At 42.4% G+C, this 24,393-nt stretch overlaps 1 protein-coding gene and 1 pseudogene across 3 annotated transcripts in view; one reads left to right on the top strand and one right to left on the bottom strand.

Annotated features, from left to right (window-relative positions):
- LARP4B (La ribonucleoprotein 4B) overlaps positions 1-24,393 on the bottom strand; it is a 90,361-nt gene that overhangs the window by 8,146 nt on the left and 57,822 nt on the right. For all 3 annotated transcript variants that reach the window (XM_055544180.1, XM_055544178.1, XM_055544179.1), the window contains 9 exons: positions 12,167-12,245; positions 11,351-11,487; positions 8,173-8,276; positions 6,761-6,871; positions 4,953-5,006; positions 4,655-4,864; positions 2,605-2,711; positions 1,873-2,124; positions 894-939 (listed from right to left, as the gene is read on the bottom strand). In XM_055544180.1, coding sequence (XP_055400155.1) covers positions 894-939; positions 1,873-2,124; positions 2,605-2,711; positions 4,655-4,864; positions 4,953-5,006; positions 6,761-6,871; positions 8,173-8,276; positions 11,351-11,487; positions 12,167-12,245 — 1,100 coding nt within the window. The remainder of the gene's footprint in view (positions 1-893; positions 940-1,872; positions 2,125-2,604; positions 2,712-4,654; positions 4,865-4,952; positions 5,007-6,760; positions 6,872-8,172; positions 8,277-11,350; positions 11,488-12,166; positions 12,246-24,393) is intronic.
- Positions 17,582-17,982, top strand: LOC129626144 (40S ribosomal protein S12-like; annotated as a pseudogene).

Below are 24,393 nucleotides of genomic sequence, written 5' to 3'. Positions count from 1 at the left end.
GCCCATTCTGTTGGTCTAAATGTACAGGAATTCATACATTCCAACTGGAATCAACCGAAAAAATTGCCTTACCAAAGGAGTCACCAAAAACTAGACTGAATTGACAAATATGGTAAAATCAGGATGTTCACTTATTACCAATGTGCACTTTCTAAACTCTAGGCAAATAAAAGCTATGTCCTGTAAGGGGAGCACATAACTCGATGGCTTGGGGTCCAGATTGAGAACTGCATCAGGGTCTTCTCCAGCTTCCAGGTGAGGAGCTCTGCATACAGAGCCCACGTCCACAGGCACAGCACCCACAATGGTAGGTGCTTGCCCCCATCAGAGTGCTGCAGAGCCACCCAGAGGGAAAGCTGCTCAGTCACCAAGTGACATAGTCACCCCTGTACGCCCATCATTGGCTGATTTTGGGTTTGTCCTGACTGTAAGCTACAGAAGGCACTGTGTAGAATGCTTTCCACACAGCGGGTACAGAGAAAAATATTTTGAATGAAAAACACTGATGAGCTAATTCCTACATGGGAGAAGTTCATTCTGCTTATCCAAACTCATGGTCCCAATAGTTTCAAAGTACACCACTACCTGGTTACCCACACAGAAAGCACCCATCTGGATGCCTGTGAATAGACCACACATATGCAAGCCGCCCCTGGGTGCACCTGTGTGCTGCACAGGGCACAGGGAAGTCAGGGGTTTCTCAGGAAACCAGCCATCACCTCCTCTTCAGAACATCGAAAGGGGCCATTATCACCCAGCCGACACCACATGGCGAGAAAACCGCAGGACCACGTCTAAAAGTTCCTTCTCACACCTTCATCAAACCTCATGCTTGTTCAGTGTAAGTGGGATTGAAACGTCAGGCAAAAGCGGCAGGGCTCTGAGGTACTCACTGTGAACTTCTCCTCCCGCTTCTTCCGATAACCAAAGGAGCTCTTCCTAGAGAAGAGGAAAGCAGCAGACTGTAACCTTTTCCACTGGAAACAGATTTCACTGAGTACAGCGTGTGCACATTTCAGTCTTCACAACTTTGTAATCTACTATAGATGACTTTAGATTCTAAAATCCCAATCTTATAAGGAAAACAAAAATGTTATAATAAAGAAGTAAAACTGAGGTATAGATAGGGATATAAAAGAAAACACTGATTTAAATAATTTTCCCATTTAGAATTTCTGTTATATGAAAATTCGAACTTCCATTCAGCTGGAGTGGCAAGGTGTATAAAATCCGACACGGAGCTATAAAGGTGAATTGCGGGAAAAAAAAAAAAAAAAAACAAAAACCAGCAACGACAATCCATCAGATTGATCATCCAAGGGCACAGCTCCCAGACAGCCTGGTCCACTCCCAAGCCCCCAGCCCTCACTCCACTGAACTACACAGGGCTTCCTCTCCCGTCTGCCAGCCTTTCACTCCATGGTTCCCAAGGCATGTTTCCAAGGTTCAAGGTCTAAACCACTGGCTTCAGTGCCCTTCCCCAAACCTGGCTTAAGCCCAGCAACAACCCCACCTTCCGAATGGATGTCACGCAGGCCTGAGGGCACCAAGACACTTCACTGCCCTGATGGCTTCCATGGTCTGATAATCCATACAGCTGCCCAGCCAGGGCCGGCACGTTAATGACCAGGTCCCAGGGTCTGGCCCACCCTCGGTTCCCATGGAACAGTGTCCTGTCACCACAAAGATGGGACCAGTCAAGTCTCTGCTCTAAAAGTAACCAACCCTGTGAGTGACTATATAAGACCTTGGATAGTTATAGCCTTCCCTTTGATTTTCTGTGAGGGACATTTAAATTCATGGAATTTGACACTACTAATAGTTTTATGTAGTGCCCACAGTACCCGTCCAACAGAAATCATGAGCACTCACCTCCCTCTGCCTAAGCCCGGGGAGGACTCGAAGCTGCTCTGCTCCACGCGCCCGGGCCCCACGTCTCTCTTGGCAAAGGCCGGAGGGTTCTGGAGCCGAGCTCGCGGCTGAGCTGTCTGCCTCACTTGTGGGCTGCGCACACCATTCATCAAGCGGTCAGCGGTGAAGTTAAATATGGAAGGACTTTCCAGCAGCCCAGGCCCCCTCTCTGCACTGGGGATGGCATGGCGCAGGTGAGACTTACTAGGATTCCTGCAGACATAACGTTTGTGCACACTCAGTTCCCAAATGATCACGGTTTTAGGGAACAGGTGTGCCAACACAGAAATGGCTGAGCAAAAGTCTGTTCTCTACTTAGGGAAAATATTAGCAATGATACTTTAAACAGTCAGCTCCTGACATGTCTGGTAAAGCAAACCTAAACATAGCATCAATGTTCTGTGTGGCTGCAGCTACATCCGAATGAAAAGCAGACATGCACGGAGGCAATGCACCCGTCCCCACGGGGCACGGGGGCACACACGGCAGGGAGCTCCGTGCTTGAGTCTTTCACCCCAGTGGGCCGGACTGCTGGTCACACCCACCGTCAGTGAGCAGGGCACAGCCTCTCCACTGAGTGTGACCACTGAGTGTGATCACACGCACCTGCTAGCCTTTGGCAGTGCACAGTGTGGCAGTGACCTCCTGTTACAACCCTCCAAAGACTGCAACCTTCCCCTCTCACAGACTTGCCTGCTCCTCGGAGGGTACTGTCTGAGTGAAGCCAGAGGAGATGCGGCAGGTTTGAAGGTTGGAGACGTGAACCCATTTATAAATCCAGTATTTGGAAATGGTGTTACCTAGAAAACAGACTTCAGGTTGGTTAAATCTGGTAGCAGATGTTCACATCACACTGCAGAGAAGAGCACTGGGCAGGATGACTGCCAATGGCCAAGGTGTCCTGAAAGCCCACAGCAACCCCTAGGAATCTGCCTCACACACAAAGAAGGGAGCACCTGCCCAGAAGCCCACCCCCTGGCCCCCACCTCCCTTGCTGAGCACAGGCAGAGCACGGGACCCACTCGCTTGTTTCCAGAGTCCCAGTGCCCAGGCCAACACCCCCACTGTGCCAAAATCAAGCCAGCAACTCTTTGTTCCTGGTGACTTCAATAAAATCCATCAGAGTCCTTAATCCTAGAGACAGTCAGGGATCTGTGTCATAATCATGACCTCTGAGAGGCTCTTTTAACCTCACCTGCATGTAAGTCTTGGTCTGAGTATCATGGTATTTTCAGATCATTCATAATTATGCCCCAACTCACAATTCATGGTAATATACATACAAATATACTGACATATTATGTCAGAAAAAAACTAAACAGGGTCACAGTGCCCTTAAAAGACACAATACTAAATATAATCTTAAAATGTAAAATAGCTTAAGTGCAGAATTTTAAATATCAGCCAATTGTTTTTAAAAATCTGTCTCAAAAATAAGATAAAACTTAGTGTTGAAATGGTTCTTTTTAAAAAAAGATGAAGAGGGATCACTCCAGTTTTCTGGATTCTGAAGTGGTTTCAAACACTTTCTGTATAAACAACGTTCCTTGATTGATCCAAGGCATTTAACCCCCAAGTGCCACCCAGTTCCCGCCTACATTAAAATGAAAGGGAGAGTCAAAAAGCTGGCGATTCCTCTTAACTAGAGCTAACCGAAAGCTATAATAATAGGATGACTAGAAACAGTTCAAGACCGAAATAAAATCATTCAAAAAGAAAATGATACCAACAAAAGGGAAATTCTGAGGGAGAAAGATGCAGTGAAAGCTGTGTTAGCATCTCTGAAGTTCTTCTGTGGAACCACTGTGTACTTAGAAACATACCCATCACACCAGAACTAGATTCTAAAGACTGTAAATCATGGAAGAACCCTTGAGATCAATCACTTCGTATGTGCAGTTTTACACATAAAACTATGGAATTTAAGTTAACTGTGCTCAAGAGTTTAAATACAAATAAACTGGTTGCTAAGGCAGTTGGTAACACAACTTGTTGAGAACTAACTGGCCCCATCTCACCGCTCCTGCTCACAATGACACAACCTGTTGTAGAGCAGTTGCTGGGCCTCACATAGCCCAGCCAGACCAAAGGGACCAGCCACTTGTCCAGACGACTGATGCAGAGGTGAAGGACAAACACAACTAGAGCCCAGAAACAAAAGCACACAGTAGGCCTCCTCTGGAGCAACCATTCGCCTGAGAGTGATGGACACTGCCACAGTCCTAGTTTGCAAAAAAATCAAGCATTGGCAAAGTGCAGTGAAGCCTGCCATCTGTCCTCCACTGTCCGGGACTGTCACAAGCTTAGGAAACCCCACTCTCTCCTTCAAACCACGTCCCACTGCACCCCTTCTGTGCTCAGAAGGGCCCAGCTATCCCACAGCTCATAACCACATGTCATGCTGTTCTCAGGGCTACACAGCTAGGAGGGGAAACACACGACAGGAGGGAGGCAAACGGGCAAAGGATGGGGATTACATCATCAGAGATTTCTTCAAGTTTTTGCAGCTATTTATCTCCCAGTGACTGAAAACCCCCCATGGAGTGTGAAGGCCCATCTGACCACACCACCTGAACTGGCATCCCCCTAGAGGAGGTCTCTACCGCCAGCCATCTGAACTGGCGTTCCCCTTAGAGGAAAGTCTCTATCACCCACCATCTGAACTGGCATTCTTTTAGAGGAGGCCATCTACTACCCAGCACGCCAAGGGTCTGAGACAGGAGCTCCAGTAAGGCCAACTCACCAAGGGCGGGTCAAGATAGCTGTGTGTTGCTGACCACGTCTGGGGGGCTATCAGGCTGTACAGGGGGAACTGCTGCTGGGGACTATAGACTGGAGGTAAGTAAAACGACGCCGTGTAGCGCTGCTGTGTGTAGAGGCTCATGTCCAGAGGCCTAAAGCCATTCTTTGGCAAAAACGTGTTTATAGCTATTGCCTTCGCCTTTATCCGTGCCTATGTGAAAACACAGAAGTTTCTGTTATTAATAGAATACTTAAGGACACTGATCTGCAGGTAAAGCATAACCAATGGTCTTGCTTACCTTAATTGGTTTTCCTTGAAAGGTTTTGACTTCTTCTCTCAGATACTTGTAAGCCTGAGGACAAAATCATCCATAATACCATTGTGTTAATCTTATAAGATGAACCTAAAATTAATTCAGTACCTCAAGTAAGCAATTATGTAGTAGAACATGGTGGATGAGACCTAGAACAAGGATTCTTCACCTTTTTTGGGTCATGGATTCCTTAAAAGATCTGGTAAGAGCTATGGAGCTCCTACCCCAAATTCTCAAATTAGTATGATGTTATAAATTGATTACCCATCAATAAAGAGAAAAAAGGAAAAAAATTCTCACGAGCAGTATCTGTATATAATTTAAGCGTTAACAGAAAGCACACAGCATTTCATAGACCCTACGCCAAGAGTCCTCACCTGGGAGAACACCAAGCTCCTAGTAATAAGCCCATGGGCACTCAGAATCACATGGCTCGGGGTTACGATGTTCAGAAGTCACTGGTTAGACAGCTCCTTGCTCATCTCCAAGTTCTCCTATATAGCTCTGAGGGCTCTGCATCCCCCAAGTTGGCCATGTTCTCCACACTGGTGGGGGGCTGTAGAGGCGGCTGGCACCCGATCAACACACCTGCCTTCTCTCACCTCCCATCACCCTGCTTCTCCTGGTCCCTCTCTTTCCCTCCATTCAGGTAAAACTTGTCTTTCAGGCTCCTCTCTCTCTCTCAAAGCCCCTGTGGTCTCGCCATGCACACCTCACACTCCATGGCTGTTCCTCTACACAGGTACACAGGCGAGTGCTTCCTCTGAACACGATGCTTCCTTCCACGGCAGGGAGCCATCTGAACGCCCCACCTCCCCCAGGGCTCCTCAGTGCCTTCTCATGCACCTCATAACACAAGGCTGCCCAGGCAACGTTAGAGTCAGGCACAAATTTCCTAAATGCTTTTCCAAATATTGAAATCATTCTCTGCACAGAGATAAGAACAGAACCAGTTTTCCTGGGCTGCCCATGTTACATGTCCTTAGAAAATAATGCCTATGTTCTGCACACTGCTACAGAACTGTCTACACACACACACACACACACACACACACACACACACACACACACACACCTATTTAGGATTTCCTTGCACTTTAGGTTCCCTGCAGATGGTGACTGGAGCCATGAAATTAAAAGATGCTTGCTCCTTGGAAGAAAAGCTATGACCAATCCAGACAGCATATTAAAAAGCAAAGACATTACTTTGCCAACAGAGGTCCATCTAGCCAAAGCTATAGTTTTTCCAGTACTCATGTATGGATGTGAGAGTTGGACTATAAAGAAAGCTGAGCACTGAAGAATTGATGCTTTTGAACTGTGGTGTTGGAGAAGATTCTTCAGAGTCCCTTGGACTGCAAGGAGATCCAACCAATCCATGCTAAAGGAGATCAGTCCTGAGTGTTCACTGAAGGACTGATGTTGAAGCTGAAACTCCAATACTTTGGCCACCTCATGCTAAGAACTGACTCACTGGAAAAGATCCTGATGCTGGGAAAGATCGAAGGCGGGAGGAAAAGGGGACGACAGAGGATGAGATGGTTGGATGGCATCACCAACTCAATGGACACGAGTCTAAGTAAACTCCACGAGTTGGTGATGGACAGGGAGGCCTGGCATGCTGTAGTCCATGGGGTTGCAAAGAGTTGGACATGACTGAGTGACTGAACTGAACTCATAGCCAATTGTCACCCCTGTGCCCACACTGAGCCCTACCGTGTACTGACTGCAAAGTGCTGGTAAACTGCACTTCAAAGGGGGTATGGGGCAGGGGTGCACAAGGAAGAACTTACCTGTTGTGCATCAGCTTCTGTTTCAAATGTAATAAACCAATTATCATTATAGGCAAATTCACAGTTTATAAATCTCGGTAAGTTATCTCCTTTAAATAGTGCTTCTACTTCCTACAGGAAACAGAGAGAAGTTAGAAATTAATTCTCAACTGTGCACCGTTTGTCTTCACTAAAGAAACATGAGGCCTGTTCTTAAGGACAGATGCTGAAAAGACAACCCCAGCTCACCGAAGTCCAGGGCTCTCTCTCCAGGTGGCTGAAGTAGCTTCCAGAATTATGATCCCATTGCGACAGGAAATAAGCTCACAACCCACTAACAGCACTCCCAAACCCCAAGAGACCAGTAATTAAATTAACAGGAAAATACCAGTAGGCTAACAACGACACAATTTAGAGTGGGAGAAAGATAATTTAAGAAATCAAAAAATGAGCTGGACTTCTGAGACTAACCAGATTTACCCTCCCACATAAGATAATTACAAACAAAAGATAAAATATATGAAATAATGGCTTTCAGACAGTGTATCCTGGGCTGTGCAGGACAGCATTCTGTAAGAAGAACAGGTACAGATGTTCTAAGAGTGCCTGACTCATGGGTGGGGCTTTCAGGATGTGGTGTCAGGAGGGTGGGCACAGGCCTAGTACAAAGCTACAGAGCTCAGGGGGTTCCCCCAAAGCTCTGTGCTTAGGACACAGTAACCTGGAATGGAGAGAACTCCGCTCCCCCCAACCCCCCCAGAGTTCTCCAGGATCAGGGAGTCTCTAGCAGCCTGAGTGGAAAACGGAGCTCATTCGGGACCACAGGCGGAGCCCTCAGGAAGCACTGGCCCAAGGCAAGGCCAATCTGATTCCACAGGTTCAAGTCACTGAAGTGAGTCACAAACAGCTCAGGAACATGCACAGGAAGGAGCACAAAATACTCCGTACCCAACAAAGTAAAACCCCGAACGCCTGGCATCCACCCCAAATTTGCCAGGCACACAAAGAAATAGAAAAATATGACTTACAGTGAAAAAAATCAACCACCAAATTAGACTGAGAAACGCACGGATACTAGTATGTTGGCTCGAGTTGAGCACAAGCCACACGGGTGTGCACAGTACCCCTCACCGTGAAAACACTTGCTCTGAGAGTTATTCAACATGAATATGTTCTCTGTCTCAACTTGGTGGTTTACTGTTTTTACTTCAAAATGAGTAAGTATTGAAACCTTTTTTCTTTCTAATTTCTAAATACTGAAGTTACCATAAACTCTATTTTTTTTTAATGTTAAATGTACAGTGAAGTCTTGAGACCAAAAAGTGTTATAGTATGTATTTTTGGTTTCAAATACATCTCCCTAAAAACCACAGAACAAAGGAAAAAACATGCCTCCAAAAATCCAAGTGTCTTTCCGAGGAGAAATGACTTACTTCTACAGGGGTGGACTCAGGTATCTCACGTAGTATCACTATGCAACGGTTCTGATTTGGCCTTACTTTCTCTCCCTTCTCATCCACTTGGACTAAAGGTAAAGCTGTAAAGAGAAGAGAAACGGACAGTACACAGATATTAAAATAAATCCACTATCTGCACTCCACTGCGATCTGATGGAGATACTCCAGCAGGACATATCAGACCATATTCCCAGGCACATTAAAGAAAGCTGTACACAATGGGGAAACCATCAGATCTGTGACAGTTAAAACATAAACTATGGAAAGGTTCAGACCAATCTCATGTGTTACATTTAGAGTCTCTGGGGAGTCCTGCAGGAGCTGCAATGGAGGCAACTCTGTGACATACACCCTCCACAGCTTAAACCACCCCAAGCCCATTACAATGCAAAACAAAGGCTTTCTCCTTTCTGTAAGTCCCCTGTCTCCTTACAGCTTGATTCTGAACTCAGAGAAGCTGCCACACTCTTCCCTCAGCCTCTCCTGCTGCTGCTGCTGCTAAGTCACTTCAGTCATGTCTGACTCTGTGCAACCCCATAGATGGAAGCCCACCAGGCTCCCCCGTCCCTGGGATTCTCCAGGCAAGAACACTGGAGTGGGTTGCCATTTCCTCCTCCAATGCATTAAAGTGAAAAGTGAAAGTGAAGCCGCTCAGCCGTGTCTGACCCTCAGTGACCCCGTGGACTGCAGCCTTCCAGGCTCCCCTGTCCATGGGATTTTCCAGGCAAGAGTACTGGAGTGGGGTGCCATTGCCTTCTCCCAGCCTCCCCTAGGGATGGATATTCCTCGACCACAGTCCACCGTCGAAACAAGGGTCAACATTGCCAGCCAGCATGGGGACAGGCCCAACTCAGGTTTCACTAGCTTTTACCTTATCTCCTTTTTATTGGGTTTTATTTTCTGGAGTGACTCTGTTGAGAGTCTATCACAGGCAGACTCGGGTCACAACACAGCAACATCACAACCAGGGCCCAGAGCTGTGCACCCCTGTGCAGACATGCATTACTAACCCCAGGAGTGGAATCATCATTTCATGATAGGTTCACTAATTTGAGAGGACGATAAGGGAATACTATGAAAAAGTTCAGGCTAATAAATTAGACAAGCTAACATGAGATTGAAACATTCCTTAGCACCAAAGCTCACGTTTGGGAAGTAAGGTCTATGAGAGAAGAACGCTCAAGGCTCACAAGGTTTCTGGAAAATCCTATCAAACATTAAGAAAGAAATAACACCTATTCTACAATACAAACTCTTCTGAAACACTTAAGACAATACTTTCCAATCCAGCCTATGAAGCCCAAATAAAAATACCAATAGATCCTTTTGAAAAACCAAAATGTTGATTTCTGAAATTCACATGGAAATGCCAGCACTTAGAAAAGCCAAGACCAAGCTGGAGATTCACAACTACTCTAAGAATGACGACATAGTGAAGCCAGTACCACCCGCCCGCACGCTGCAGCAATGGCATCAAGACAGACAGATGGAGGACAGATACAAGGCCCAGAGAGAAACCACCAGGGAGTTTACCCTGGCAACTGGCCCAAAGGCAGTGCCCTGGGGAAAGAGGAACCTTCTCAATAAATAGACGGAGACAGCAGCACATGCACATGCGATGGGGTAGAGAGCCCCCACCACATACAAGAATCAGCTGACAGTGGACCACAGACCTAACAGTGTAAGCCCTAAAACTACGAACTTCTGGGAGAAACTCCACAAACGCGACCCTGGATTAAACAAAGATTTCTTAGGTACAACACCAAAAGCAAGATCTATAAAAGAAAAAAATTAATAAACTGGGCCGTATAAAAAATTCAAAACTCTGCTTTTCAAAGACACTATTAGGAGAACAAAGAGAAGCCACAGACTGGGAGAATATATTTGCAAACCATATTTCTAATAAGGACTTAAATATAGATCATATATCTCAAATTGCATACATATACATGCCCCTCAAATCTCAGCTGTAAGAAAACTAAAAAAATAAAAGAAAAAGAAAACAGAAGTGAGGCATCTGAATAGACACCTCAGCAACGAAGCACCTGAAAGATGGCTCGATGTCATCAGGTGCTAAAGAAACAGAAATTAAAAACACAATGAGACACCATCACACACCTGCTAGAAAACCTAGAGCAGCCCATCTGTGAAAGAGGTCTTGCAGGGGCACCAGGAGACCCTAGGCAGTAGTGTCTGTAATCCTGACTGTGGTAAAGCTTTTGCCAATGCACACGGCATGATCGACTCAACCGTACCCTTTAAATATACATAGTTCACGATGTGTCAATTATATCTCAGTACAGGAGAAGGCAATGGCAACCCACTCCAGTACTTTCCCATCCATGGGAAAATCCATGGATGGAAGAGCCTGGAAGCCTGCGGTGCATGGGGTCGCTAGGAGTCAGACACGACTGAGCGACTTCACTTTCACTTTTCCTTTCATGCATTGGAGGAGGAAATGGCAACCCACTCCAGTGTTCTTGTCCGGAGAATTCCAGGGACGGGGGAGCCTGATGGGCTGCTGTCTGTGGGGTCGCACAGAGTCAGACACGACTGAAGCGACTTAGCAGCAGCAGCAGCAGCACAGTGGCTTTTAAAAACAAATAAAATGGTAAAGTTGTGGAACCTCCGTCTGCAAAGTGCACCAGGAAGTTCACACCTAAAATATCCACCCTTCCTGAATTCCCATGGGTCTCTGAAGTAACCGTGAAACTTCCCTTTGACATGGCCAAATGTTCAAGAAATAACTTCATTCACAATGTGCTGTTAAGGAACAACACAATAATATATCACCAGTACTTCAGCAGGAAGCAGGAATTTAAAAAGAACTCGGACAGGGCATGCTGATTCACACGTAAAGGGCATGCTCCTTCATCCTGAAGAGCTCGACTGCACCTCTCATTCACACTCTTCCCGCTAGCCTGTTCGACTCTCAGCACCCATAACCTAGGATGCACCTGAGGCTGTGGTTCCACAGCACACTGACGCCCAGTGTGACGTGCGCCTCACCAGACTGTCAGAAAGTCTGGAGGGTGACAAAGGCACCACTTGCCGTCGAGTCCTTAGCACAATAGCTGTGCCTCTAAGTGTCACGCTGGCCAGAAAAATGCCATCTGGACCATGGACGACACAGCCTGGACTACAGTCCACTTACATCTCAGCACCTCAACAATCAGGTCCATGTCGGTGCTGAGCTTCTTGATGTGGTCCAGGTTAGCTACTGTGGTGATTGGCACGTACTGGTCACTGTCCATCTGTGATATAAGGTACATGTCACTAGCAAGGTTCTCCCTGCAGAAAGAAGACAATCTTTCTTAGTTCACAGCTTTTTAATTTTTTACAGCTTTATTAAAAGGAAGCTTCATGAGAGGAATGAGTGTGTATGATGTACTCTGCTATTTGCCATCTCTCTGACCTTGGGTCAATTTTGTCAAAGACATCTGCGGAAGCAGAGAGAGCAAGTGTACTGCAGTTTATACAATCAAAATCAGTAAGCAAGTCAATCTTTAAAAATTATTTCTAGCTTATCTTTGTTCTAAAAAAGTGTTTGAGAAGCTTATTAAAAATAGAAACACACTTCTTAAAGCAGGAAACCCAGATGAGAGAATGAGAAAGTAAGAAAAATGTGAAAAGGCCAAGAAAAGCTGGTGCCCAGAGTGCTTGTGGTTCGGGCTGAACAGCTATCAGAGAGGCTACAGCTCCACCCCTGGCCTCCCAGCTTCTGCAGCAGAGGCTGGAAAAGTAGGGAAGTAACCAACAGCACGACCTCACCACCACCTGTGAGACTGACCACCTACAGCCCCACCCCCGAAGTCTGATTCCAGGGGCACGGGACGGCAATAGGAGACCTTGACTTCCTACAGATGGAGGTACAGACACAGATGTTAACATGTAAAGTACTACATCTTTACAGAGTAACAACATACAACACCTTAGGTACCAGGTGCTAGAAAAACACTACCATCCTTACCTAGACAAGCAGAATTCCAATGTCTTTTTAAGTACTTCCCGGGGGTCTTCCTGGCTTTCTGGTTGAGATTCATTCCCTCCTACATAAAGGCAAAGGAAAAATGGCTTAAATTCACCAAGCACTTGATTCAGAATAGCAATTTTAATGGTTTCAATATACATAGTAATTTATCTACGTAACAGCCAATAAAAAAAACTATTTTACAAGGAAATCATATAGGCAAACAAAAGGAAACAAAAAATCCCTTACCCCCCAAACAAAAACAGTTTCAAAAAATAACCTGAGGAGTAAGATTTATTAGCAAAGTTTAGCAGGAGCTTTTGTCTCAATTCAAAAAGGATTTACAGGTGACCTACAAGCAGATAAGATGCTAAAAATATATAAAGGAAATAAAGTGACTAAAGAGTTTTTAGACACAACTATATATATTTGCATGGCATAATAATAATACATGCAGGATTTTCTAACAAGAGACACTTGCATTTTAAAAGTCAAAGTTTAAGACCATCAAAAGCAAAGACAGAGTGGAAACACTGATGACAAAGAGACAGCACATGTTTTATATAAAGAGCTTCAATAAAATCTATCTCCCACCAGGAAAAAACCAAACCAAAACAAACAAAACTAATGGACCTAATGAGACTGAAAATTAGAAATAGGCCTTGAAGCCACAGTCACATTCCATCCCTTCATCCAGAAAGGGCTCTCATGCACACATGTTCAAGTCCATACTGAACAGATAGCACTGCCTCCTGAGACACCTCCTGCGTGCTGGGCACTGCTGCAGAGCTGCCTGTGTGTGTGCTGTGTGCTCACTCATGTCTGATCTTTGTGACTCTGTGAACTGTAGCCCGCCAGGCTCTTCTGTCCACTGGATTCTCCAGACAAGAATACTGGAGTGGGTTGCCATGCTTTTCTCCAGGGGATCTTTCTAACCCAGGGATCAAACCCATGTCTCCTGCATCTCCTGCACTGGCAGGCAAGTTGTTTACCACTGAGCCGCCTGGGAAGCCCCAGTAGAGCTCCTTACTCAGCCTCAAAGAGGCAGTCTCTGCTCTTAGAAGGAGGCAATCAATAGCCAAACAAGTAAACAGTAAACAGGTAGAATCGGACACAAAGGAGAAAAGCATAGGGCACAAGCAGACTCAATGCAGAAGGAATAATCAGCAAGCTCGAAAACAAGTCATGTGAAATTAGTCAGCTAGAGGAACACAAAGAAAAAAGAATGAAGAATAAGGAAGAAAGCCTACCTGACTTGTGATACACAACCAGCAGTATTTCTGTACACTAACAACAAACTATCCGAAGAAGAAACTAAGAAAACGATCCCACTCACAACTGCAAGTGAAAGAATTAAATACCCAGGAATAAATCTAACCAAAAGGAGAAAGATCTGTAAGCTGGAAACCTGAAGGTACTGATGAAAGAAATTAAAGACAAATAAATGAAAACATATCCCCATTTCTTGGGTTAGAAGAATACTGTGAAAATCTCCATGTAAAAATATTCCAAGCAATTTACAGATTCAATGCAATCAATCCTTATCAAAATTCCAATGGCATTTTTTGCATAAGTACATCAAACAACCCTACAATTTGCATGAAGCCAAAAGACTCTGAATAGTGAAAGAAATCTTGAGTAAGAAGCACAATGCTGGAAGCATCACACTTCCTGACTCCAAACTACTTTGAAAAGCTATAGTTATCAAAAAAATATGCTATTGGCATAAAATAGACATACAGACCAATGGAATAGAACTGAGAACCCAGAGATAAACCCGCATGCATGTGACCAGCTGATCTTCAACAAGGCTGCCAAGAATACTTAAGGGGAAAGGACAATTTCTTCAATACATAATGCTGGGAAAACTGACAGCCACATGCAAGAGAATTAATGGAACCCTTATTTTACCTCATATACAAAAACCAACTCAAAATGAATTAAAGACTTACATGTAAGAGCTGAAACTTAAAGACTTAAATTAAGAGCTGAAACTGTATAACTTAAAAAAAAGAAACAGCCAATGTAAAAAAAATGTCCTATCAATCAGACTTGGCAACAATCTTTTTGGATATAACACCCAAAGCACAGGCAACAAAAGCAAAAATAAACATGGGGACTACATTCCATTAATAAGGTTTTGTACAGGAGAACAAACCTGTTCTCCTATACAGGAGAAGGTGGACATGGAGTACATCTCCTTCCACGGATACATTAGGAATGCACCTTCAGACACAGAAGTGCATGCAGAACACAGGCTGAGAGCAGACAGGAGGACCTGACCAGAGGGAAAGAATATACAGAACCACGTAAAACTTGATATCAAGCCCTGAGCCTTTGGAGTGGGAGCACTGATTCCAAGACTCTAGACTACCAGAGAACTAACCCCAGGGTGTATCCAATAGAGAGAACGCACACAAAGGAAACCACATGAATACAAGCCCTGGCATCACCTAGCCATCAGTAGCACCCTGTGCAGGACTCCTCATCTAATCAACAAACAAAACAAAAATACAAACTCAATCATCAGCAGACAGGATTACCACCTCACTCAGCATTGCTCATTAGAGGAAAAACAAACACACACACACTCAGCACAAATCTCACCCTATATGAAGCTGACACAAACACTGGACCAACCTTATAAGGGCAGAAACCAAAAGGAAGAAAGAATTCAACCTTCAAGCCTGGGAAAAGGAGACCTCAAACACAGTAAGTTAAAAATAATAATAATAATAATGAAAAGGCAGAGAAATACTACACAAATGAAGGAACAAACCAGAAGCACAGAAGTCCAAATAAATGAAGAGGAAATAGGCAAACTACCTGAAAAAGAATTCAGAATAATGATAGTGAAGATGATCAAAAACCTTGAAAACAGAATGGAGAAAATGCAAGAATCAATTAACAAAGACCCACAAGAATTAAAGAATAAACATAAAGAGACAAACAACACAATTACTGAAATTAAAAATATTCTAGAAGGAATCAATAGCAGACTATCTGAAATAGAAGAACGAATCAGTGAGCTGGAAGATAAAATGGTGGAAATAACTTCTGAAGAGCAGAATAAGTAAAAAGAATGAAAAGAATTCAGGATAGTCTCAGAGACCTCTCAGACAATATCAAACGCACCAACATTTGAATTATAGGGGTCCCAGAAGAAGAAGAGAAAAAGAGAGTGTATGAGAAAACTTTTGAAGAGATTATAGTTGAAAATTTCTCCAACATGGAAAAGGAAATAGTCAATCAAGTCCAAGAGGCACAAAGAGTCCCATACAAGATAAACCCAAGGAGAAACATGCCAAGACACATACTAATCAAACTAACAAAGACTCAACACAAAGAAAAGAATATTAAAAGCAGCAAGGGAGAAGCAACAAGCAACATACAAGGGAAACCCCATACACTTAACAGCTGATCTTTCAGCAGAATCGCTGTAAGCCAGAAGAGAATGGCAGGATATATTTAAAGGACTGAAAGGGAAAAATCTACAACCAAGATTACAGTACCCAGGCAAGGATCTCATTCAAAACTGATGGAGAAACGTAGTTTTTCAGACAAGCAAAAGTTAAAAGAACTCAGTACCACCAAACCACCTTTACAACAAATGTTAAAGGGACTTCTATAGTCAAAAAACAAGAGAAGAAAAAAGATCTACAAAATCAACCCCAAACAATTAAGAAAATGGCAATAAGAAAATATATATCAATAATTACTTTAAATTTAAGTGGATTAAATGCTCCAACCAAAAGACACAGACTGGCTGAATGGATACAAAAACAAAACTCATATATATGCTGTCTACAAGAAACCCACTTCAGACCTAAAGACACATACAAACTGAAAGTGAGAGGATGGAAAAATATATTCCATGCAAATGGGAAGCAAAAGAAAGCTGGAGTAGTAATCCTCGTATCAGACAAAATAGACCTTAAAATAAAGAAGATTACAAGAGATAAGGAAGGATACTACAAAATGATCTAGGGATCAATCTAAAAGGAAGATACCCTCTTGGGTGCAATATCTATGCACCCAACATAAAGCACCTCAACACATAAGACACACACTAACAGACATAAAAGGAGAAACTGACAGTAGCACAATAGTAGGAGACTTTAACACCCCACTCACACTAATGGACAGATCATCAAGAGAATATTAATACGGAAATACAAGTCTTAAAAGATACATTAGATGAGATGGATCTCATTGATATCTTCAGGACATTCCATCCAAATGCAAAAGAATACAGTGTCTTCTCAAGTGCACGTGGAACATATTCCAGGATAGACCACATCTTGGGTCACAAATCAAACCTCAGTAAATTTAAGAAAACTGAAATTATATCAAGCATCTTCTCCGATCACAATGCTATGAGACTAGATATCAATTACAAGAAAAAACTATAAGAAACACAAACACATGGAGATTAAACAACACATTTCTAAATAACCAACAGGTTACTGAAGAAATCAAAAGGGAAATCAAAAAATTTCTAGAAACAAATGACAATGAAAACACAACTCAAAACCTATGGGATGCAGTGAAAGCAGTTCTAAGAGGGAAGTTTATAGCAATACAATCCCACCTCAAGAAACAAGAAAAACATCAAATGACAACCTAACTTTACACCTAAAACAACTGGAAAAATAAAAATAAAAAAGCAACCAAAATTAGTAGAAGGAAAGAAATCAAAAGATCGAAACAGAAATGAATGAAAAAGAAATAAAAGAAACAACAAGTAAAGGTTAATAAAACTAAAAGCTGGTTCTTTGAGAAGATAAACAAAATTGACAAGCCTTTAGCCAGACTCATCAAGAAAAAAAGAGAGAAGGATCAAATCAACAAAATTAGAAATGGAAAAGTCACAACAGACAATGGAGAAATACAAAGGAATGTAAGAGACTTATGAACAACTATATGACAATAAAATGGATAACCTGGAAGAAATGGACAGATTCTTAGAAAAGTTCAATCTCCCAAGACTGAACCAGGAAGAAATAGAAATTACGAACAATCCACTGAAATTGAAGCTGTGATAAAAAATCTCCCAAAAAACAAAAGCCCAGGACCAGACGGCTTCACAGGAGAATTCTATCAAACATTTAGAGAAGATCTAATGCCTATCCTTCTAAAACTCGTTCAAAAAATTGCAGAGGAAGGAACATTTTCAACCTCATTCTACGAGGCCACCATCACCCTGATACCAAAACCAGACAAACAGAGCACAAAAAAAGAAAACTACAGGCCAATATCACTGATGAACATGGATGAAAAAATCCTCAACAAACTTTTAGCAAACAGAATTCAGTAACACATCAAAAAGCTTGCTCTTTCCCTGCTGCCATGGAGCCATGTGGAGGCGGAGGTTCGGGTGCATTCAAGATTCGGCTCCACCTATAACCCACCGCCATGGCCGAGGAAGGCATTGCTGCTGGAGGTGTAATGGACATTAATACTGCTCTGCAAGAGATGCTGAACACTGCCCTCATCCACTATGGCTTAGCACGTGGAATTCACGAAGCTGCCAAAACCTTAAACACGCATCAAGCCCATCTACGTGTGCTTGCATCCAGCTGTGATGAGCCTATGTATTTCAAGTTGGTGGAGGTCCTTTGTGTTGAGCATCAAATCAACCTGATTAATGTTGATGACAACAAGAAACTAGGGGAATGGGTAGGTCTCTGTAAAACTGACAGAGAGGGAAAACCCTGTAAAGTGGTTCGGTGCAGTGGTGTGGTGGTTAAGGACTTGGCAAAGAGTCCCAGGCCAAGGATGTCATCAAGGAGTACTTCAAATGCAAAAAATGGTGAAATTAAAAAATGAGTTCTTGGGGAAAAAAAAAAGCTCATACACCATGATCAAGTTGGGTTTATTCCAGGAATAAAGGAATAAAGGATTCTTCAGTATATGCAAATCAATCAATGTGATACACCATATTAAAAAATTTAAAGATAAAAACCATATGATAATCTCAATAGATGCAGAAAAAACCTTTGACAAAGTTCAGCACCCATTTATGATTAAAACTCTTCAAAAAATGGGCATAGAAGGAACCTACCTCAACATAATAAAAACCATATATGATAAGCCTACAGCAAACATTATTTTCACTGGTGAAAAACTGAAAGCATTCCCTCAAGATCAGGAACAAGACAAAGGTGTCCACTTTCACCACTATTATTCAACATAGTTCTTGAAATTCTAGCTACAGCAATCAAAGAAGAAAAAGAAATAAAAGGAATCCAGATTGGAAAAGAAGCAAAGCTCACACTGTTTGCAGATGACATGATACTGTACCTAGGAAACCCTAAAGATACTATCAGAAAATTACTAGAAAAGAAGAAGCAAAGCTCTCACCGTTTGCAGATGACATGATACTGTACCTGCTGCTGCTAAGTCACTTCAGTCGTGTCCGACTATGTGTGACCCCATAGACGGCAGCCCACCAGGCTTCCCCGTCCCTGGGACTCTGCAGGCAAGAACACTGGAGTGGGTTGCCATTTCCTTCTCCAATGCATGAAAGTGAAAAATGAAAGTGAAGTCGCTTAGTCGTGTCTGACTCATAGCGACCCCACGGACTGCAGCCTACCAGGCTCCTCTGTCTATGGGATTTTCCAGGCAAGAGTACTGAAGTGGGGTGCCATTGCCTTCTCTGATACTGTACCTATGAAACCCTAGAGATACTATCAGAAAATTACTAGAGCTAATTACTAGTGAATTTAGCAAAGTTACAAGATACAAAATTAATACACAGAAATCACTTGCATTTCTATATACAACAATGAAAAATCAGAAAGAGAAACTAAGGAATCAATCCCATTCACCACAGCAACAAAAAGAATTAAATATCTAGGAATAAACTTACCTGAGACAAAAGACCTGTACACAGAAATTTATAAGACACTAATGAAAGAAATCAAAGACAACATAAACAGATAGAGAGATATTCCATGTTCTTGGGTAGGAAGAATCAATATTGTGAAAATGACTATACTACCAAAGGCAATCTACAGATTCAATGCAATCCCTATCAAATTAGCAATGGCATTTTTCACAGAGCTAGAACATAAAATTTCATAATTCATATGGAAACACAAAAGACCCCAAATAGCCAAAGCAGTCTTGAAAAAGAAGAATGGAGCTGGAGGAATCAACCTTCCTGACTTTAGATTATACTACAAAGCTACAGACATTAAGACAGTATGGTACTGACACAAAAACAGAAATATAGAACAATGGAACAAGATAGAAAACCCAGAAACAAACTCATGTACTTCTGGGTACCTTATTTTTGACAAAGGAGGCAAGAATATACAATGGGGCAAAGACAGACTCTTCAATAAATGGTGCTGGGAAAACTGGACAGCTACATATAAAAGAATGAAATTAGAACACTTCTTAACACCACACAAAGATAAACTCAAAATGGATTGAAGACCTCAATGTAAGACCAGAAATATAAAACTCTTAGAGGAAAACATAGGCAGAACACTTGATGACATAAATCAAAGCAAGATCCTCTATAATCTATGTTTTAGGGTAACAGGAAAAAAAAAAAACAAAGGTAAACAAGTGGGACCTGATGAAACTTAATAGCTTTTGCACAGCAAAGGAAACTATAAGCAAGGTGAAAAGACAACCCTCAGAATGGGAGAAAATAATAGCAAATCAAACAACTGACAAAGGATTAATTTCCCAAATATAAAAGCAGCTCAAACAACTCAATGCCAAAAAAACAAACAACCCAATCAAAAAGTGGGAAAAGACTTAAACAGGCATTTCTCCAAAGAAGACAAACAGATGGCTAACAAACACATGAAAAGATGCTCAACATTACTCATTATTGGAGAAATGCAAAACAAAAACACAATGAGATATCACCTCACACTGGTCAGAATGGCCATCATCAAAAAATCTACAAACAATAAATACTGGAGAGGGTGTGGAGAAAAGGGAACACTTTTGCACTGTTGGTGGGAAAGTAAACTGATACAGCCACTATGGAAGATGGTATGGAGATTCCTTAAAAAACTAGGAATAAAACCACCATATGACCCAGCAATCCCACTCCTAGGCATATACCCTGAGAAAACCAAAATTGAAAAAGACACATGCATACCATTGTTCACTGCAGCACTATTTACAATAGCTAGAACATGGAAGCAACCTAGATGTCCATCGACAGATGCATGGATAAAGAAGTGGTGGTACATATACACAAAGGAGTATTTACTCAACCATAAAAAGGATTGCATTTGAGTCAGTTCTGATGAGGTGGATGAACCTAGAACCTATTACAGAGAGTGAAGTGAGTCAGAAAGAGAAAGACAAATATTGTATTCTAATCACCGACTCGATGGACTTGAGTTTGAATGAACTCCGGGAGTTGGTGATGGACAGGGAGGCCTGGCATGCTGCAATTCATGGGGTTTCAAAGAGTTGGACATGACTGAGTGACTGCACTGAACTGAACTGAATGCATATGCACAGAATCTAGAAAAATGGTACTGAAGAATTTATTTATTGGGCAGCAATGGAGAATAGAATAGACTTATGGATATGGGGAGAGGGTGAGATGTATGGAATGAGTAACATGGAAACTTACATTACCATATATAAAAGATAGCCAATGGGAATTTGCTGTATGGCTCAGGAAACTCAAATAGGGGCTCTGTATCAATCTAGATGGGTAGGATGGGGCGGGAGATGGGAGAGAGGTTAAAAAAGGAGGGGATATATGTATACCTATGTTTCTGAACTGCCCTTCTGGAGAAGACTCTTGAGAGTCCCATGGACTGCAAGGAGATCCAACCAGTCCATCCTAAAGGAGATCAGTCCTGGGTGTTCTTTGGAAGGACTGATGCTGAGGCTGAAACTGCAATACTTTGGCCACCTCATGTGAAGAGCTGACTCATTAAAAAAGACCCTGATGCTGGGAGGGATTGGGGACAGGAGGAGAGGGGATGACAGAGGATGAGATGGCTGGATGGCATCAACAACTCGATGGACATGAGTATGGGTGGACTCCGGGAGTTGGTGATGCACAGGGAGGCCTGGCGTGCTGTGATTCATGGGGTCGCAAAGAGTCAGACGACTGAGTGACTGAACTGAACTGAACTGGCTGATTCATGTTGAGGTTTGACAGAAAAAAAAATTCTGTAAAGCAATTATCCTTCAATAAAAAAAAATTTTTTTTAATCTCAAAAAAAAACCTTTTGTACAGTAAAGGATACCATCAACAAAATGAAAAAAACAACCTACTGAACAAAAATATTTACAAATCATGTACCTGACGAGGGGTTAATATTCAAAATATATAAGGAACTAATATAACTCAGTAGCAAAAAAAAACAAAAAACAACCTATGATTAAAAGAAACAATGGGTAAAGGACTTAAACAGAGAGTTTCTCAAAGAAGACATACAGATAGCCAAGCAGCACATGAAAAGATGTTCAACATCTCTAATCATTAGGGGACTACAAGTCAAAAACCAAAATGAGGACCACTGCTCACCTGTCAAAACTGTCGTTATCCAAAAAAAAAAGGTAACAAATAACAAGTGTGGGAAGGATGTCAAGAAAAGGGAGCGCTGCCCCACCCCTGCCCCGTGTATTACTGGTGGGGACGTAAACTGGCACAGCCACCATGGAAAAGTGTGGAGGTTCTTCAAAAATTAAAATAGCACAACCACATGATCCAGGAGTCCCATTACTGGGCATACACACAAAGGAAAGGAGCTCAGAGTCTCAAAGATCTGCCTGCACCTCCATGTTTACAAGGACTATTTATAATACCCAAGACATGGAAACCTCCCACGTGTCTATCAATGGGTGAATGGATAAAAAAAATGTGTCTCTGTGTGTGTGTGTCTATATATAGTCCAGGGCATGGAACAATGCAGGTACAGAGCATACCAGGAGGGTGCCCAGAGGCGTGGGAAACCCCTGGAGGCAGGCACATATGGAATCACAAGAGTCAGACATGATTTAGTGACTGAACAACAAATATACACACACAATATATACACAGTGGAGTATTATTCCACAAGAAACCCTACCATATACAACAACATGGATGAATCTAGAGACTACTGTGCTAAGTGAAATAAGTCAGAAAGAACCCCCCAAAGCTACACAATGCCACTTATATGAGAAATCTAAAAAAGTTATGAACATACAGAACCAGAGGGTAGAGCCATGGCTGCCAGGGGTTGGAGGCAGGAAATGGAAAGACGCTGGTTTAAGAATACAAACGTTCAGTTGTAAGACATAAGCTCTGGGATCTACTGTACAGCATGGTGACTATAGTTAATAATGCTGTATTGTATACTTGAACTTTGCTAAGAGAGTAGATCTTAAGTGTTCTCAGCATTCCAATGGGGAAAAAAAAGTATATGAGGTGATAGCTATTAAACCATCAGGTTGCTATTCACCTTAAGTATAATTAACATTTACTTGTCAATTACACCTAAATAAAAAGAGAAAGAAAACTGTAACCTCCCACCACTTTATTCATCATAACCTGTCTTCTCCATGGTGTGCATCACCCTCTCACATTATCTAATGTGAACTTAAGTATATTCTGTGTATGATGACAGTCTGTCTCTGCCCAAATGGATGTAAGCACCCAGAGAACAGGAGCTTTCACCAATCGTATGCACTGAGTCCCAAGTACATCTGGCATGTGGTGGATTTTAAATATCTTTTTTATTAAAAAAACAAACAAACCAGTTTTCTAGATGTAGAGCATTAGCTCCTGAGAGAGACACAAGGATGGCCTGGGCTCAGGGAGCAGACAGAAGCCCGAGGGTCCCTGAGTCCAGGCTGTGGGACAATGCAGGGACAGAGCACACCAGGAGGGCACCCAGAGGCGCAAGGGACCCGAGGCAGGCGCACGTTCCCTGCATAGCACAGGCACGAGGACTCCCTGAGGCCAGGGAAGGATCACATCAAAGGAAGGAGGGAGCTCAAGCCTCCTGCTCTGCCCTCATGAACACTTCATGGACACTCCTGAAGTGTAGGCTGGCACAGTGACAGGACCGCATGTAGAGGGAAAAAAAAGAGTAACTTCACAGTTGAGAAAGCTAATAATAAACCTACTTTAGCCAGCTGGTCACGGTCAACAACAGCAGCAATAAATCATGCTGGCAATATGTACTCTTAATGTGATGGGATGAAAATGGCTCTTGACTTCTGTGGTATTCCTTCCCTCAAACCCACCATGGTAAGAAAAACATCACACAAATTCCTGTATCATGTAAAATAACTGAGCAGTACTCCTCAAAATTAAATAACTGATCAGTACTCCTCAAAATTATCAAGGTCATCAAAAACAAGTAACCTCTGAGAAGCTGTTACAGGCAAGAGAGCCTAAGAACACAAGTCACTACATGTAATATGGTGTCCTGGGACAGAAAAATGTCAATAGGTGAAATGCACCAATTCTGGTTCAGGAACTGTGGCAAATGCATCATATGAATATAAGGTGTTAACAGGAGAAAACGAATGCTGGGTCTATGGGAACTCTCTGTACTCCATCTGCTCAATTTTCCTGTAAGTCGAAAGCTATTCTCAAACAACTAGCAAGGTGAGAGACTCAAATCTAACCATATTAATTACCATAGTAAACGTTAACATTCTAAATGCCTAAATTAAAGTCAGATCCTGTAACTGACAGGATCTGACTTATTATCCAAATACTGGTTCTTTGAGATGAATAAAATTCACAAACGTCTACCCAGACTAACTACAGGGAGAGGGGGAGAGAAGACAAGAATTACCAACAGCAGGAATGAGTGCTATGACATGACAACGAATTTTATAGATACTAAAAGGATAAATAGAGTACTGTGAGCAATTCTATGCGATAACTTGGACAATTTAGATGAAATGGACAAAGTACGTAAGTAAAGACATAAGAAACCAAAGTTCTCTCAAAAAAAAATAAACCTGGTTAGCCCTATATAAAAATCCAAACAAACTGTAGCTGACAATTTTCCCACAATCAATATTCTACATTTGGATGGCTTCATTTTTCATTTAAGGAAGAAATCAACTCTTCCCAAAAATTCAGTAGGAGGGAAAACATCAAAATAAACATACAGACCAACATCCCTCATGAACGCAGGCGTACAAATTCTAAACAGAATTATGGCCAATCCAATCTAATAATATATGAGAAATGTATAACATCCTGACGCAGTGAGGCATACCCCAGGAAT

Source organism: Bubalus kerabau, chromosome 13, assembly GCF_029407905.1.
Source record: "Bubalus kerabau isolate K-KA32 ecotype Philippines breed swamp buffalo chromosome 13, PCC_UOA_SB_1v2, whole genome shotgun sequence".
Lineage (NCBI taxonomy): Eukaryota > Metazoa > Chordata > Mammalia > Artiodactyla > Bovidae > Bubalus > Bubalus kerabau.
The sequence above is the reverse complement of the archived record's forward strand: the minus strand, read 5'-3'. Positions and strand labels throughout refer to the sequence as shown.